Source organism: Pseudophryne corroboree, chromosome 9 (genome assembly GCF_028390025.1).
Source record: "Pseudophryne corroboree isolate aPseCor3 chromosome 9, aPseCor3.hap2, whole genome shotgun sequence".
NCBI classification, from domain to species: domain Eukaryota; kingdom Metazoa; phylum Chordata; class Amphibia; order Anura; family Myobatrachidae; genus Pseudophryne; species Pseudophryne corroboree.
The window spans coordinates 394,041,232-394,059,427 of NC_086452.1; the positions used below are offsets into that span (position 1 = coordinate 394,041,232).

Below are 18,196 nucleotides of genomic sequence, written 5' to 3' on the forward strand. Positions count from 1 at the left end.
CACAGAAAACAACCAGCAAAAGCTGGCACCAAAACAGCTGAACAGGTAACCATATAAAAGAGAACCTGCAGAAAAGTCAACGCACTGAGGCGGGTGTCCAATATCCCTTATGGTCTACGAGAAAAGGATTAACCGGGAGGTAATTAAAATCCTATTTTCTCTAGCATCCATAAGGGATATTGGGGAGACTTAGTACGATAGGTGACGTCCCAAAGCTTCCAGAACGGGCGGGAATGTACGGAGACGTCTGAAGCACCGCCTGCCCAAACTGGGAATCCTCTTTGGCCTCATCAGAGGTTCAAACCAGGAGGACTGTAGAAATTCCAACACCCCATTCTAATCCCAGGGTGCCGTGGGCGGCACAAAGGGAGGTTGTATGGGAAGTACCCCTTGCAAGAAGGTCTGAACTTCTGGCAACACTGCCAATTTCTTCTGGAAGAAAATGGAGAGAGAGACGAAATCTGGACCTTAAGGGAACCCAGATATAAGCACTTATCCACACCAGCCTGTAGGAACGTTCCAAGTGGAATTCCGCAGGCTGATACGTGCGTTCCTCGCACCAAGAGACATAGCTTCTCCATATATAATGACAGTGTTTTGACGTCATAGGTTTCTTGTCCTGAACCATGGTAGCAATAACCTTTTTGGAAAGGCCTTTGTGAGCTAGGACGTTCCACTCAACCTCCATGCCATCAAACGAAGCCGCCGTAAGTCCGGGTAGACGAACGGTCCTTGTTGAAGATCTCTTCTCAGTGGCAGAGGCCAAGGCTCTTCGACAGACATGTCCAGAACAGTTGCGTACCAAGCCCTCCGAGGCCAATCCGGAGCAATCAGAATTGCCTAGACCCTTTGAGTCCTGATTCACTTGAGCACCCTTGGGAGCAATGGAATCGGAGGAAACCGGTAGACCAGCCCGTAAGGCCACGGCAATGTCAGGGCATCTACTGCCCTCGCCTGAGGGTCCCTGGTTCGTGGGCAATACCAACGAAGCTTCTTGTTGAGTCGAGAAGCCATCATGTCTATTTGTGGGAAACCCCACCAGTTGATGATCTGCTGAAACACTTGATGGTGAAGTCCCCACTCTCCCGGGTGGAGATCGTGACGACTCAGGCAGTCCGCTTCCCAGTTGTCCAGTCCCGGAATGAAGATTGCGGACAGTGCTCTTGCATTTCTTTCTGCCCAGAGGAGTATCTTTGACACCTCTCACATGCAGGTCCTGTTTTTTGTCCCTCCTTGTCGATTGATGTACGCCACTGCTGTGGTGTTGTCAGACTGTACATGGATCGCGTGATCAGAGTAGAGGAGAGGCCTGAAGCAGAGCATTGTAGATCGCCCGAAGTTCCAGAATGTTGGATCAGAAGAAGGAGGGCTTCGTGGGCTGAACACCTGCCCTGGAACTGAGCCCCATGGGTGACAGCTCCCCATCCGTTGTAAGGCTGATCCAATCCTGAATCCCAAAACTTCAGCCTTCCAGTAGGTGGGAGGACTCCAGCCACCACAGGAGGGAAATCCTGGCCTGAGTTGACAGCCGAATTATCCGGTGCATCTGAAGATGTGTTCCAGCCACTTGCTCAGTGGATCCTATTGAAAAGTCCTCGCATGGAACCTTCCATACTGGATCGCCTCGTACGAGGCAACCATTTTCCCCAATAATCTTATGCAAAGATGGATGGATACCCGAAGGAGTCTGGAGAACCATGCGGACCATCTCCTGAAGTGTTCTTGCCTTGTTCTCTGGGAGGAACACTTTTTGGGCCACAGTATCCAGCAACATTCCCAGGAACAGGAGCCTGAGTGGGCTCCAGGTGGGACTTCTGTAAAATGAGGATCCTCCCATGGTGTGACAGTGCTGAATAGTGTGGTCTATATGGTGCAATAAAAGCTCCCTGGATCTTGCTTTGATCAGTAGATCGTCCAGATAAGGGACAACACTGACCCCCTGGACCCGGAGCTTGAACATCAACTCCTCCACCACCTTCGTAAACACCCTCAGAGCTGTGGACAGGCCGAAGGGTAGTGCCTGGAACTGGTAGTGATCGTTCAGCAGGGCAAACCTCAAGTAAGCCTGATGAGGTGGCCAATTTGGGATATGGAGATAGGAGTCTTTGATATCCAGGGAGACCATGAATTCCTATTCTTCCAGGCCCGCAATCACTGCTCGCAAGGATTCCATCTTGAACTTGAAAACCTTTAGGTAAGGGTTCAAGGAGTTCATATTCAAAATGGGCCTTACTGAACCGCCCGGTTTCAGTACCACGAACAGGTTGGAGTAGTAACCCTGCCCCTGTTGCAGTGGCACTGGAATGACTTGGGATTGTATCAATTTTAGGATGGCCTGTTGCAGTGTATCACATGTATCCTCCAAAGCTGGAATGTTTGTTTTGAAAATCATTTGGGAGGAGCACTGTCGAACTCCAGCTTGTAGCCCTGAGAAATGAGGTCCTTGACAGGTATCCTGGCAGGAATTTTCCCAGATGCGGCTGAAGTGACGCAGCCGAACTCCCACCTTGAGGTGGGTGGGCACCGTCATGCTGATGCCTTAGTGGAAACAGTACCGATGCTCTCCTGAGAACTGGTGACCGCTGGTTTTCTTGTCTTACCTCTGGTGCCTCTAGCCGCGTTGGAGGCACCTCTGGCCCTAGCTCTAAATCTGTTAGACCGAAAGAATTGGGTAGACTGCCCCGGGTAGGAATGCCTAGCCGGCGGGACCCAAGAGGGGAGAAACGTGGATTTACCTGCAGTAACTTTAGAAATCCATGTATCCAATTCTACCCCGAAGAGCTATTCCCACAAAAAAGGAAGGGCCTTGACACTGCGCTTGGATTCTGCGTCCGCTATCCATTGACGCAACCACAAAGCCCTGCGCACAGACACTGCCATAGCAGTGGTCCTAGCATTAATATTGCCTATCTCCTTGAGAGAGTCACACAGGACACGTGCAGTGTCCTGAATGTGCTTCAGGAAAGTTACTGTAGAGACATGGGGCATATCCCCCGAGAGGCCTTACTGAATCTGAGTAGCCCAGGTATGAATGGCATGAGACATCCGGCAACCTGCTATGACTGGTGTTTGAGACATACCTGCTGCTGTGTAGATAGACTTCAGTGTAGTCTTTATCTTCCTATCCCCAGGGTCCTTCATGGTAAAGGAGCCCGGGGCCGGCAGCACTGCCTTCTTGGATAGGCACGAGACTGAAATGTCCAGAGTCGAGGGTTCTTCAGAGAATTTTCTGCCTTCAGAAGCAAAAGGGAAAGTGTGTAAAAACCGTTTTGACACTTGGTATTTTTTATCCGGATTTTTCCAGCCAAAATTAAATAGGACATCAAACTCTGCAGAATCAGGGAAAGTGACATTGGGCTTGTTTTGTGTGAAGAAAAAAAAGACTGATGTGACGCAGTGTCCTCTAGAGGGAGCTTTAACACATCCCGTATAGCCAAAACGAGGGGTTTAATACCCTGTGTAGAAGAGGAATCCCCAGTAATAGGTACCAATTCCTCCCCCTCCTCCAGTATTTCCTCATCTGAATCTTAGAGCAAAGCAGGCAATCCACGTTTTTGTGGTCCTGAATTAGAGAGGGGGGGCTGGGCAGCCCTTGCAGCCAGGTCTGCAACAGCCTGCGGCAGTTGTTGAGGTTTTGGAGCATTAGCAGTGAGCTGAGATGACATGACATATCAGACATTATGGTCTTAAAGGCTCCTGACGACCCCCCCCCCCCCCCCCCCCGACGTTCCCTCACTGAGCTGTGAGAACTGACTACATTGTTCACATGATAATGAACCAGACGTAGGAGGAGAATCTGGTGTGACATACGCTGCATAATTTGAGTCTTACCAGGTTTACAGTAACACTTACATAGACAAGTAATATGATAGCAAGCCTGCCCTTACTGTATGTGAGAAGACGACACAGAAAGGAGACCAGCACACCCAAGCTAAACAGCCCCAGTGAGGCTGCAAGCTGATATATCACAGTGTAACACCGGTATTTTGCCCTTTTCAGGACACAGATGAGTGTACAGTAGCGGCTCTCCCCCTTTGCTACACCCCTGTACTAATTTTTCAGCATTATCAGAGTGTCTGGAGGAGCTGTGTGTTCCTGCTGCTGCAGCTGTAAGCAGAAGGTGGCGCCAAAATGCAGCTGGTCCCGTCCTGAGGAAGCTCCACCCCGTGTACTGGCATCAGAGTTTCTGTAGTTTTTATACTGACAAAAGTCTCCCCATGAGTAGAAAACATCACACAAGTGCTAGTTTTACCCTCCGCTGCCAGTGTACACAGGGGGGCTGTAGCGGGTCCCCCCCAGGAGGGTCCCGTATGCCGCACCATGAACCGCGGGACCCCCCTAGCGGGGGACCCGGTTTGTACTCGCCATTGATGTCACCTTCAGGCTAATGTTAGGGGTGTGCTGCAATTGAGACCACCAAGGTGCAGTGCCCTGCTGTACAAAAACCTCTCAGGACGGTGGTCCTGCATCGGGGAAGCGGTTCTGACGCCTCGCAAGGCCGGTGACCACCCCCCTTTCCTAACTACCACGGTGCAGGTATGCTGTTGCCCAAACAGCATACCAAAAGTAACAAAGATTGAAAAAGAAACTGAAGAAAAACTCTGGAGCTTGCACAGTGTGTATCCTCTCCTGAGGGTACTTTTTTCTAAACTGCCTATGGGAAGGGGCATAGAAGGGAGGAGACAGCACATCCAGTTGAAGAAATGTAAAGTGCACCGGCTCTTTTGGACCCTGTCTATACCCATCGTACTAAGTCTCCCCAATATCCCTTATGGATGCTAGAGAAAGTATTTAATATTGAATAAGGTAGAATACAGGTAACCAATGGAGGGACTGGACAGAGCAGATCTGCAGCCTTGCAGTTACATTCAGAATGGATTGTTTTTGGTAAGACCAATAAGACAACTATTGCAATAATCAATGTGGGAGATAATAAGTGCATGGATTAGAGTTTTTGCAATGTCTTGTGTAAGGTACGGTCGAATTTTGGATATGTTTTTTAGATGCATGTAACATGATTTTAAGACAGATTGAATGTGGGAAACAAAGGACAGTTCAGAGTAGTGGATGATCAGCGAGCGTGGGGGGTAGATTTGACGGTCAAGTTCTCAACCATGATATAGATATCAGATTGGTAACTACTATTAGTCAGTGGAAATATTAATTCTGTTTTTAAAAAATTACGTTTGAGTTGGCGAGATGACATCCAAGAGGAAAACAGCAGAAAGGCATTCAGTGACGAGGACAAATACAGGTGGTGACAGATCTGAGGAGGATAGGTAGATTGGAGTATCATCTGCGTGCAGATGATACTGAAATACGAAAGAGATGATTACTAGTCATTGGTCAAATACCAAGCGAATGCAAAGGTGTCAAGTTATGGCTTGCTTTCAGAAAAAGAAGGGCTTCAAAACTGTATTCCTAGGGAAGAGCGTTTACAAGAAAGCAGCAATTATTTGGGTAAAACCAATTATTTGAGAACACAGCCAAAGTATCTAGGGTCACTAAAGAATGAGAAATCTGTGCTTCAAGTCTTCGTAATGTCCCTAATTCATAGTGAGTCAATCTATACTGTGCTGAGGTGACAGGTACACTTTAACAACTGAACTACAGTATGAAATTACATCAGAAGTCCCTTCTTATAAATTAAACAAGACCTGCCTTACCAGTTTCTCTTTTTCCAATTTTTGTAACAAACTCTGCAACTCATTTCCAGTCCTGGTTTTATCAGCCACTTCATAAAGGCAGCTGCATATCCCACCCTTTATGACTGTGGAAAAAAAATAGGTGGAAGAAATACTACATTAAATATTACCATGAATCGTTAAAAGCCATCTCCAAAGTATTTCTACAAGTAATTCCAGTATTGTACTTTACATACCCTCCTTGGATCTATGACTTTCTTTATAGAACAATAAAGGAGGAATTCTCTTCTTGATCTGTTCTAAGCGCATGACAATTTCCAAGTCAAGTTTATCCGTCCTAGGAAACACAAAAAACATAGCATGTGACAAATATTTAAGAGAAAACAAATTTAGCAAGAACCTCATTTTTCATTTGAAGGACTTTTACAGACAACAAAATAGCTGTTCGACAACAGAAAGGTAGATCTGGATCCATCAAGAGACTGAATTTGGACAAATAAGTAGACGAGTTGAGAGGGCACAAGGCATTCTAAGTATGGAGCTGGGTCTGCTGTACATCTTATTGTGCAGTATGATAATGCAGAGCGAGATTACTGTAGTGAACTGTTAATGTATTCCAGAATACCGTGAAGAAATGCACAATTGCCACAGATGAAAGTTATGCACCTTAAAACAAAGTAGGTGGATCATCCAAATAGGAGGATTTTGGTACTTACCGATAAATCCCTTTTCGGAAGCCATAGGGAACACTGGCAGGTAGAATAGACGCTGGGGTATAGACGGTGGCTACAGGGAGCTGGGCACTTTCAATTAAACAATAAGTGAATCAGGCTGCTCCCCCTCTATCCCCATCACCTCTCAGTTTAAGAAGAGAACACACAATTATTGACAACCAATTAACAAAGAAAGCAAGAGAACAGTGCCGGGTGGGCGGTGTCCCCTATGGCTTCCAAAAAAAGGGATTTATCGGTAAGTACCAAAATCCTCCTTTTTCATTCAGCCACTAGCAGGTAGAATAGATGCTGGGGACATCCCAAAGTTTACCACCTGGGTGGGAGAGCGCTGAGGAACTTGTGAAACCAGACAGTCAAACCTTGAAGCTGAGGCTGCAACCGTATCAATCTTGTAGTACTTAGCAACGTATGAATACCAGACCAAGTGGCTGCCCGGCTGAGTTGAGACGTGGTAGCCCTCCGACTAGCAGCCCTCAATGAGGATCATCATAAGACACAAAAAGCATCAGACTTTCGTAAAGATGCTATCCACATAAATTTTCAAAGCCAGCACCACATCCAGAGTAGAAGTCGTTCCAGAATCTTTGTACAATGACGGGTCCACAATAGCCTAACTGACATGAAAGGCCGAAACGACCTGTGAAAGGAAAAAGGCATGCATCCTCAACTCTGCTCTATCAGCATGAAGAATTAAGTATGGAGGCTAGACAAACCCTTAACTGAGACACCCTCAGAGCTGAAGCTATTAGCCAGGGAAGAAAAAAAAGAAAACCAGGATTTTAATACCTACCAGTAAATCCTTTTCTCCTAGTCCGTGTTTTCTCATACGTCCTAGAGGATGCTGGGGTCCACTTCAGTACCATGGGGTTATACCAAAGCTCCAGTACAGGCGGGAGAGTGCGGATGACCCTGCAGTACCGATTGACCAAAGTAGAGTTCCTCATCGGCCAAAGTGTCAAACTTGTAAAACTTTGCAAACTTGTTTGCCCCTGACCAAGTAGCTGCTCGGCAAAGTTGTAATGCAGCCGCCCAGGATGAGCCCACCTTTCTAGTAGAATGGGCATTTACCGAAATCGGTAACGGCAATCCTGCCGTGGAATGAGCGCGCTGAATCGTCCCTCTGATCCAGCGTGCAATGGTCTGCTTAGAAGCAGGACACCCAATACAGGACAAACCGAGCCTCTGTTTTACATATCCGAGCTGTTCTAGCGGCATCAATTTTCAAAGCTCTGACCACATCAAGAGACTTTGACGCAGTGAAGGTGTCAGTAGCCACTGGCACCACAATAGGTTGGTTTATATGGAAAGACGAAACCACCTTCGGAAGAAATTGTTGACTAGTTCTTAACTCTGCCCTATCTTCATGGAAGATCAGGTAAGGGCTCTTTTGAGACAAAGCCCCCAACTCAGACACCTGCCTTGCGGATGCCAAGGCCAACAGCATGACCACTTTCCAAGTGAGAAACTTAAATTCTATCTCCTGTAGAGATTCAAACCAATCAGATTGAAGGAACTGCAACACCACATTAAGGTCCCATGGTGCCACCGGAGGCACAAATGGAGGTTGGATGTGCAGCACCCCTTTCACGAACGTCTGAGCTTCTGGAAAGGAGGCCAATTGTTTTTGAAAGAAAACTGATAAGACCGAAATCTGAACCTTGATTGAACCCAATCTTAGGCCCGCATCCACACCTGCCTGCAGAAAATTGAGAAAACGTCCCAACTGAAACTCTTCCGTAGGAGCCTTCTTGGATTCACACCAAGACACATATTTTCTCCAAATACGGTGGTAATGTTTTGACGTAACTCCTTTCCTGGCCTGAATAAGAGTGGGAATAACTTCCTTAGGAATCCCCTTTCGGGCTAGGATCCGGCGCTCAACAGCCATGCCGTCAAACGTAGCCGCGGTAAGTCTTGATATACGCACGGCCCCTGCTGTAGCAGGTCCTCGCGAGGAGGAAGAGGCAGAGGATCTTCCATGAGTAACTCCTGAAGATCTGGATACCAAGCCCTCCTTGGCCAGTCTGGGGCAATGAGGATTGCTCGAATCCTTATTATTTTGAGAACTTTTGGTATTAGTGGAAGAGGGGGGAAGACATACCGTCCGAAACACCCACTGGGTCACCAGTGCATCCACTGCTACTGCTTGAGGGTCTCTCGACCTGGAACAATATCTCTGAAGCTTCTTGATGAGATGCCATCATGTCTACTTGAGGAACTCCCCAAAGACTTGTCAACTCTGCGAAGACTTCTTGGTGGAGGCCCACTCTCCTGGATGGTGATCATGTCTGCTTCCCAGTTGTCCACTACCGGAATGAAAATTGCCGACAGAGCTTTTGCATGTTTTACTGCCCAGAGGAGGATCTTTGTCACCTCTGCCATTGCCGCTCTGCTTTTCGTTCCGCCCTGACGGTTTATGTACGTGACTGCTGTTACATTGTCCGACTGGATCTGCACTGGCCGATCTTGTAGAAGATGTACCGCTTGTAGAAGGCCGTTGTAAATGGCTCTTAATTCCAGAACGTTTATGTGAAGGCAGGATTCCTGACTTGACCATTTTCCTTGGAAGCTTCTTCCCTGTGTGACTGCCTCGGAGACTTGCATCCGTGGTTACTAGGACCCAGTCCTGAATCCCGAATCTGCGCCCCTCTAATAGGCGAGAACTGTGCAGCCACCACAGGAGTGAAATCCTGGCTTTGGATGACAGGATTATACTCTGGTGCATGTGTAGGTGGGATCCGGACCACTTGTCCAACAGATCCGACTGGAAAACTGGCATGGAATCTGCCAAACTGTATGGCCTCGTAGGCCGCTACCATCTTTCCCAACAACCAAATGCATTGGTGTATTGACACTCTTGTCGGTTTCAAAAGTTGTTTGACCATTTTCTGGATCTCCAGAGCTTTTTCCAATGGAAGAAATACCCTCTGAACTTCCGTGTCCAGTATCATCCCCAGAAAAGACAATCTTGTCGTTGGTTCCAACTGTGACTTTGGAAAATTCAAAATCCAACCGTGTTGTTGGAGCACTGACAGGGAGAGTGCAATGTTCTGCACCAACCGTTCCTTGGATCTCGCTTTTATCAGGAGATTGTCCAGGTAAAAAATTATATGGACTCCTTGTTGTCGAAGGAGGACCATAATCTCTGCCATAACCTTGATGAATACCCTCGGTGCTGTGGAGAGTCCAAACGGCAACGTCTGGAACTGGTAATGGCGATCCTGTATCGCAAACCTCATATAAGCCTGATATGGAGGATAAATGGGAACATGTAAGTAGGCATCTTTTATGTCTACCGACACCATGAGATCTCCTTCCTCCAGACTGGAAATCACTGCCCTCAGAGATTCCATCTTGAACTTGAACCTTTTCAGTGAAAAATCGGCACTATTTGCAAAACCTAAGGGTCCAGTCCAGATTGAGCCCAGATCTGACTGAAAAGTTTCAGACATGCTCCCACCCGAGCGGACTCCCGCAAAGGGAGCCCCAGCGTCATGCTGGAGATTTGGCAGAAGCAGGGGTGGACTTCTGCTCCTGCGATCCTTGAGACGCTGCAGACTTTTTTCCTTGTCCTCTCCCCCTACCTGCAAAGAAGGGGGTACCTTTGGCCTTTTTATATTTGTTGGGCCGAAAGGACTGCATCTGAGAGTGATGTGTCTTTTTTGTCCGTGCTGGAGCATAAGGCAAGAATGTCGACTTACCTGCGGTAGCCGCAGAGACCAACGCATCCAACCCATCTCCAAACAAGGCCTCGCCTTTATACGGGAGAGCCTCCATATTTCTCTTGGAATCTGCGTCAGCATTCCACTGGCGAATCCACAACGCCCTCCTAGCAGAGACTGCCATGGTAGCGGCCTTTGAACCTAAAAGACCAATATCCTTCATGGCCTCTAGCATGTATGCAGCAGCGTCTTTGATATGACCTAACTTTAGGAGAATCTCGTCTATCCATCGTGTCAATTTCAGATGACAAGTTATCGGACCATGTTTTTGACAGCCCTACTCACCCACGCGCAAGCAATGGTGGGCCTGAGCAGCGTACCATTGGCCACATAAATAGATTTTAATGTAGTCTCCAACTTGCGGTCTGCCGGCTCCTTTAGTGAAGCCGTCCCAGGTGCAGGGAGAATCACCTTTTTTGTTAACCGTGACAGGGCACTGTCTAAAACAGGTGACTCCCACCATTTCCCGTCCTCTGCAGAGAAAGGATAAGCAACCTGAATCCTTTTGGGAATCTGAAATTTCTTTTCAGGGTTTGCCCAAACTCCCTCAAAAAGAGTATTTAGCTCGTGAGAAGGAGGGAAAGTTACATTACATATATACTCGAGTATAAGTCGACCCGAATATAAGCCGAGGCACCTAATTTTACCACAAAAACCTGGGAAAACTTATTGACTCGAGTATAAGCCTAGGGTGGGAAATGCAGCTCTAGCCGTACACAGCCCTCAGTGCCAGATATGCCCTCATACTGCCAGATATGCCCTCATACTGCTAGATATGCCCCACAGTGCCTGATGTGCCCTCATGCTGCCAGATATGCCCCCATACTGCCAGATATGCTCCACAGTGCCAGATGTGCCCTCATGCTGCCAGATATGCCCTCATACTGCCAGATATGCCCCACAGTGCCTGATGTGCCAGATATGCCCTCATGCTGCCAAATATGCCCCACAGTGCCAGATGTGCCCCCTTATAGTGCCAGATATGCCCCTTCATAGTGCCACATATGTTGTCGTCCCCCAAGTGTCAAATATGCTCCCCCAGTGCCCGTTACTTACCCTCCGTCGCTCCCGCGCTGTCTTCTGAAGGAGGGACACGGAGCGCACCGCGCGCCTCTCCTGTGTCCCTCCTGCATCTCCAGCGGCCGCGGCGGGTCTATTAAAGGAAGTGCCGGTTCGTGAGCCAATCAGAGCTCATGAACGGGTACTTCCTTTAATAGACCCGCCGCTGCCGCCGGAGATGCAGGAGGGACACAGGAGAGGCGCGCGCTGTGTGCTCCGTGTCCCTCCTTCACACTGCTCTCCCTGTCACACTGCTCTCCCTGCACTGACTCGAGTATAAGCCGAGGGGGCTTTTTCAGCACACAAAAAAGTGCTGAAAAAGTCGGCTTATACGAGTATATACGGTAATTCTTTTCTTTATAAAAAATAAGCCTTCTCCTGAGGTAATGGAGGGGCTTCCGTAACTTCCAAAACCTCCCTTATAGCAACAATCATGTATTGAATGCTTTTTGCCAATTTAGGAACTATCTCCCTGGAATCACTAGTGTCGACACAGGAATCAGAGTCCGTGTCGGTATCAGTTTGTACTATTTGTGCAAATGGTCTTATGTGACCCAGAGGTGACTCCTGTGGATGAAAAAGCAGAACCACTAAAAATCACATCTTCCACTGATTTTCTCCTGCTTTCTGCATGAGACTCAGACTTATCTAATCTCTTACTGATATGATTCACACTATCACGTAATTCTTTCACCCATTCAGGCTCCTGGTGTGTCGGCAGTGCCAACACATTACAACTCTGTGTCCCTAAAATGGCTCCCTCAGGGGAAGAGCTCCCTGCATCAGACAAGTCACACACGTGCACAATCACACCACAGACACTCCGGGACTTATAGGGGACAGACCCACAGTAAAGTCTGTCAGAAGGACACAGATAGGATTTGCCAGTTCACAACCCAGCGCCAGTAATAAAATGTCTGTGTAACACAAAATGCCCACAGACCTGTAGCGATTATATATGTATAGCACCAAATTTCACTGTGCCCCCCCTTTAGCACCCTGATACTTAGTTCAACTGTGGAGGAGGACCAGCGTTCTTCTCTGCAGCCTAGAAGGAGAGAAAATGGCGCTGAGCAGTGTGCTAGCTGACTGAGGAGGAAACCCCGCCCCCATAATGGCGCGTTTCCCCTCAGATCTTTTGAGCTAATATTTATACTGGCGGGGGTAGGACTGTGCCTCAGCATCTTATGCCCCTTATTTTTGCCAGTTTTAGTAGGTTTCATGCTGCCCAGGGCGCCCTGCACCCTGCAGTGCCTGTGTGTGATAGGTAGCATGGCGCGCAGCGTTCCCGCCCGCTGCGTGGTACCTTTCAGCCGTCACGATGTCTGAAGATCCTTTTCTTGTTACACTCACCTGTCTTGACTTCTGGCTCTGTAAGGGGGGTGACAACGGGCTGTGGGAGTGAGCACATAGCCGCAGCTAGCGTTCAGTACCCTTCAGGAGCTAATGATGTCCTGTCAGCCAGAAGCAGAGTCATGAAACTATTCAGGAAGTTGGTTCCTACTTCTGCCCCCTAAGTCCCACGAAGCAGGGAGACTGTTGCCAGCAGTCCTCCCTGAAAATAAAAAACCTAACATAAGTCTTTCAGAGAAACTCAGTAGAGCTTCCCTGGAGTGCATCCAGTCTGCCTGGGCACATTTTCTAAACTGAGGTCTGGAGGAGGGGCATAGAGGGAGGAGCCAGTTCACACCCTTGAAAAGTCTTAAAGTGCCCATGGCTCCTGCGGAACAGTCTATACCCCATGGTACTGAAGTGGACCCCAGCATCCTCTAGGACGTATGAGAAAAACAAAAAACAGTTTTCTAAGCAAGATATTTAAAGTCTGCTTAATCCGAGGGCTCAAATTAGGTTGACTGGAGGAATTCGAGCACAAGATTTAGATCCCAAGGAGCCGAGGGTACAACGGAGGCTGTACTCTGAGAACCTCTTGTAAGAATGTTTGTACGTCCGGTATAAAACACCAGATGTTTGAGAGAAAATCAATAATGCAGATTTTTGATCCATTAGGGCAGTGGTTTCCAAACTTTTTTGAATCACGGCGCCCTAGAATATCAGAATTTTTTCACGGCACCCCTAGGCCAAAAAGTTCTTATTGAGAAATTTAGAAAGAAATATTACATTAAGTAGATCGTGTTTATATGTCATCCTTAGGGTCAATTGTGTGGTGAGGGACAAGATTTGTTTCTGTTTAGCCACATATTTTATGACTGGCAGCCACCAGCACTGGTTTTGCCTATTATATTGACCATGAATAATTTGAATTGGTCCTGGACCACCAAACCAGGGCACCCCTGCAAGTGTCCCGAGGCACCCCAGGGAGCCACGGCACACAGTTAGGGAACCTCTTCATTAGGGATCCCAGACAAAGGCCGGAATCCAAACCTGCTTGAAGAAAAGATAAAAGAAAAATGTGATAGACGAAAGGAGTCTGAGTGTAAAGCCTCTCTTTCACACCAAGAGACATAGGACCACCAATGTGATGATAATGGGACACTAACTTGTTTACGTGCCAGCAACATTGCGGAAATCACCACCTCCGGAATCCCTTTACGTTTCAGGCTGTCTGCCTCAATAGCTATCTGTTAAATGCAGACGTGTTAAATCTGGATGCACAAAGGGTCCTTTTTGCAACAGGTATGGCCACAGAGGAAGAGGTGACGGGTTGTCCACCAAAAGAGAGCGCAGAGCCAAAAACCAAGCCCTTCGAGGACAATCTGGTGCTACCAGAATGACGGCGATAGCTCTCATTTGATGCTCTTGAGGATCCGAGAAAGCAGTGAAAACGGAGGGGAAACGCAGACTAGGTCATATAGCCAAGGCACGGCGAGAGCGTCATCAGCTTCCGCCTGAGGATCCTGTGTCCTGGAACAGTATTGAGGAAACGGATGATTGAGTGGTGACGCCATGAGATCCACCTTCAGACAACCCCAACGTTGTATCAGAGCGTCGAACTCCTCTAGGTGAAGCGCCCACTGGATGGAGATCCTGGAGACCGAGGGGGTCATTCCGAGTTGATCGCTCGCTAGCTAGTTTTAGCAGCCGTGCAAACGCTATGCCGCCGCCCACTAGGGAGTGTATTTTAACTAAGCAGAAGTACGAACGCATGGGCAGCAGAGCTCTGCAAAAACAGTTTGTGCAGTTTCTGAGTAGCTCTGAACCTACTCCGCGCTTGATCACTTCAGCCTATTCGTGTCTGGATGTGACAACATACACCCGCCCAGCGAACGCTCAGCCACGCCTGCGTTTTTTCAGACACGCCTGCGTTTTTGCAAACACTCCCTGAAAACGGTCAGTTGACACACAGAAACACCCCCTTCCTGTCAATCTTCTTGCGGCCGTCAGTGCGACTGAAAACTTCGCTAGAACCTGTGCAAAACAACGGGCTTTGTACCCGTACGACGCGAGTGCGCATTGCGGTGCGTACGCAGAAATGCTATTTTTTAGCCTGATCGCTGCGCTGCGAACAACAGCTAGCGATCAACTTGGAATGACCCCCTGAGATAGTCTGCTTCCCAATTATTCACGCCCGGAATGAAGTCTGCCGAGAGAATTACTGCGTTGCGTTCCGCCCACTGGAGAATGCGTGTCACCTCTCGCACTGCCATGCGACTGCGAGTTCTGCCATGTTCGTCAATTTTCACTACAGTTGTCGCGTTGTCAGACTGAATCTTGACCGCTTTAGATCGAAGAATGTGGGCGGCGTGTACCAGGGCATTGTAGATCACGCTCAGATCCAACACATTTATTGGCAACAGAAACTTTTGCGGAGACCAACGGCCTCAAAAGTTATCCATCCGCACTCTACCAACACACTATGTTAAGAGAGCATGTTCTTGGAGTACGAGATTGGACTGAGCCTTAAGGAGGTCGTCTAAGTACGGGATATATGTTACTCCCAAAGCCCTGACGCAAGATTCAGAACGGAAAATCTTGTTGAATCAGAAACTTGAGGAGCGCCTGGTGAGGTTCCGATATCGGAATGTACAGATATGCATCCTTGATATCTAGGGATATCAAGCTTGCAATTACTGGAGTTAATTGACTCCATGTTGAATCGATTATAATCAAGAAACTGATACAGAGATTTTATGTTCAAGATTGGAATAGTAACCCTTCTTTCGCTGGGGCGGTGGTACCGGCATCAATACTGCTGATTTCAGCAAGGCCCGCATCACACTCTGAAGGGCTGCCTAATCGTTTTTCCATTAGAATTAGAAAACTTGCTGTAAAAAATAAGAATTTACTTACCGATAATTCTATTTCTCATAGTCCGTAGTGGATGCTGGGACTCCGTCAGGACCATGGGGAATAGCGGGCTCCGCAGGAGACAGGGCACATCTAAAAAAGCTTTTAGGTCACATGGTGCGTACTGGCTCCTCCCCCTATGACCCTCCTCCAAGCCTCAGTTAGGTACTGTGCCCGGACGAGCGTACACAATAAGGAAGGATCTTGAATCCCGGGTAAGACTCATACCAGCCACACCAATCACACCGTACAACTTGTGATCTGAACCCAGTTAACAGTATGATAACACAAACGAAGTAGCCTCTGAACAGATGGCTCACAACAACAGTAATAACCCGATTTTTTTGTAACAATAACTATGTACAAGCATTGCAGACAATCCGCACTTGGGATGGGCGCCCAGCATCCACTACGGACTATGAGAAATAGAATTATCGGTAAGTAAATTCTTATTTTCTCTAACGTCCTAGTGGATGCTGGGACTCCGTCAGGACCATGGGGATTATACCAAAGCTCCCAAACGGGTGGGAGAGTGCGGATGACTCTGCAGCACCGAATGAGAGAACTCCAGGTCCTCTTTAGCCAGAGTATCAAATTTGTAAAATTTTACAAACGTGTTCTCCCCTGACCACGTAGCTGCTCGGCAAAGTTGTAATGCCGAGACTCCTCGGGCAGCCGCCCAGGATGAGCCCACTTTCCTTGTGGAATGGGCCTTTACAGATTTAGGCTGTGGCAGGCCTGCCACAGAATGTGCAAGTTGGATTGTACTACATATCCAACGTGCAATCGTCTGTTTAGACGCAGGAGCACCCAACTTGTTGGGTGCATACAATGTAAACAACGAGTCAGATTTTCTGACTCCAGCTGTCCTTGAAATATATATTTTTAATGCTCTGACAACGTCCAGTAACTTGGAGTCCTCCAAGTCGCTAGTAGCCGCAGGCACCACAATAGGCTGGTTCAAGTGAAATGCCGAAACCACCTTAGGGAGAAATTGAGGACGTGTCCTCAATTCTGCCCTGTCCGAATGGAATATCAGATATGGGCTTTTGTATGACAAAGCTGCCAACTCCGAAACTCTCCTGGCTGAAGCCAGGGCCAACAGCATGGTTACCTTCCATGTAAGGTATTTTAAATCTACCGATTTTAAAGGCTCAAACCAATGAGATTTGAGAAAATTTAGAACCACGTTCAAATCCCACGGTGCCACTGGAGGCACAATTGGGGGTTGTATATGTAGTACACCTTTGACAAAAGTTTGTACTTCAGGCACTGACGCCAATTCCTTCTGGAAGAAAATTGATAAGGCCGAAATTTGAACTTTAATGGACCCCAATTTGAGGCCCATAGACAATCCTGCTTGCAGGAAATGTAAGAATCGACCCAATTGAAATTCTTCCGTTGGAGCCTTCTTGGCCTCACACCACGCAACATATTTTCTCCAAATGCGGTGATAATGTTGTGCGGTCACTTCTTTCCTGGCTTTAATTAAAGTAGGAATAACTTCCTCAGGAATGCCCTTCTCTTTTAGAATCCGGCGTTCAACCGCCATGCCGTCAAACGCAGCCGCGGTAAGTCTTGGAACATACAAGGTCCCTGCTGAAGCAGATCCCTTCTTAGAGGTAGAGGCCACGGATCCTCCGTGAGCATCTCTTGAAGTTCCGGATACCAAGTTCTTCTTGGCCAGTCCGGAGCTACCAGTATTGTTCTTACTCCTCTTTTCCGTATAATTCTCAGTACCTTTGGTATGAGAGGCAGAGGAGGGAACACATACACTGACTGGTACACCCACGGTGTTACCAGAGCGTCCACAGCTATTGCCTGAGGGTCTCTTGACCTGGCGCAATACCTGTCCAATTTTTTGTTGAGGCGAGACGCCATCATGTCCACCTTTGGTTTTTCCCAACGGTTCACAATCATGTGGAAAACTTCTGGATGAAGTCCCCACTCTCCCGGGTGAAGGTCGTGTCTGCTGAGGAAATCTGCTTCCCAGTTGTCCACTCCCGGGATGAACACTGCTGACAGTGCTACGACATGATTCTCCGCCCAGCGCAGAATCCTTGCAGCTTCTGCCATTGCACTCCTGCTTCTCGTGCCGCCTTGTCGGTTTACGTGGGCGACTGCCGTGATGTTGTCGGACTGGATCAACACCGGCTGACCCTGAAGCAGCGATTTTGCCAGGCTTAGAGCATTGTAGATCGCTCTTAGCTCCAGTATATTTATGTGAAGAGACGTCTCCAGGTTTGACCACACGCCCTGGAAGTTTCTTCCCTTTGTGACTGCTCCCCAACCTCGTAGGCTGGCATCCGTAGTCACCAGGACCCAGTCCTGTATGCCGAATCTGCGGCCCACTAACAGATGGGCAGTCTGCAACCACCACAGGAGAGACAACCTTGTTCTCGGTGACAGTGTTATCCGCTGATGCATGTGCAGATGCGATCCGGACCATTTGTCCAGCAGATCCCACTGAAATGTTCGTGCATGGAATCTGCCGAATGGAATCGCTTCGTACGAAGCCACCATCTTTCCCAGGACTCTTGTGCATTGATGTACTGACACAGTTCCTGGTTTTAGGAGGTTCTTGACAAGTTCGGATAACTCCCTTGCTTTCTCTTCCGGGAGAAATACCTTTTTCTGAACCGTGTCCAGAATCATGCCCAGGAACAGCAGATGTGTTGTCGGGGTCAATTGAGATTTTGGAAGATTTAGAATCCACCCGTGTTGCTGAAGCACTACTTGTGTTAGCGCTACACCGACTTCCAGCTGTTCTCTGGACTTTGCCCTTATCAGG

At 48.0% G+C, this 18,196-nt stretch overlaps 1 protein-coding gene across 3 annotated transcripts in view; it reads right to left on the bottom strand.

The window, feature by feature from the left end:
• The window catches only part of TASOR (transcription activation suppressor), a 364,408-nt gene that overhangs the window by 222,250 nt on the left and 123,962 nt on the right, over nt 1-18,196 (bottom strand). For all 3 annotated transcript variants that reach the window (XM_063940846.1, XM_063940845.1, XM_063940847.1), the window contains exons 10-11: nt 5,882-5,982; nt 5,667-5,770 (exon numbers count right to left, since the gene is read on the bottom strand). In XM_063940846.1, the coding sequence (XP_063796916.1) occupies nt 5,667-5,770; nt 5,882-5,982 (205 nt within the window). The remainder of the gene's footprint in view (nt 1-5,666; nt 5,771-5,881; nt 5,983-18,196) is intronic.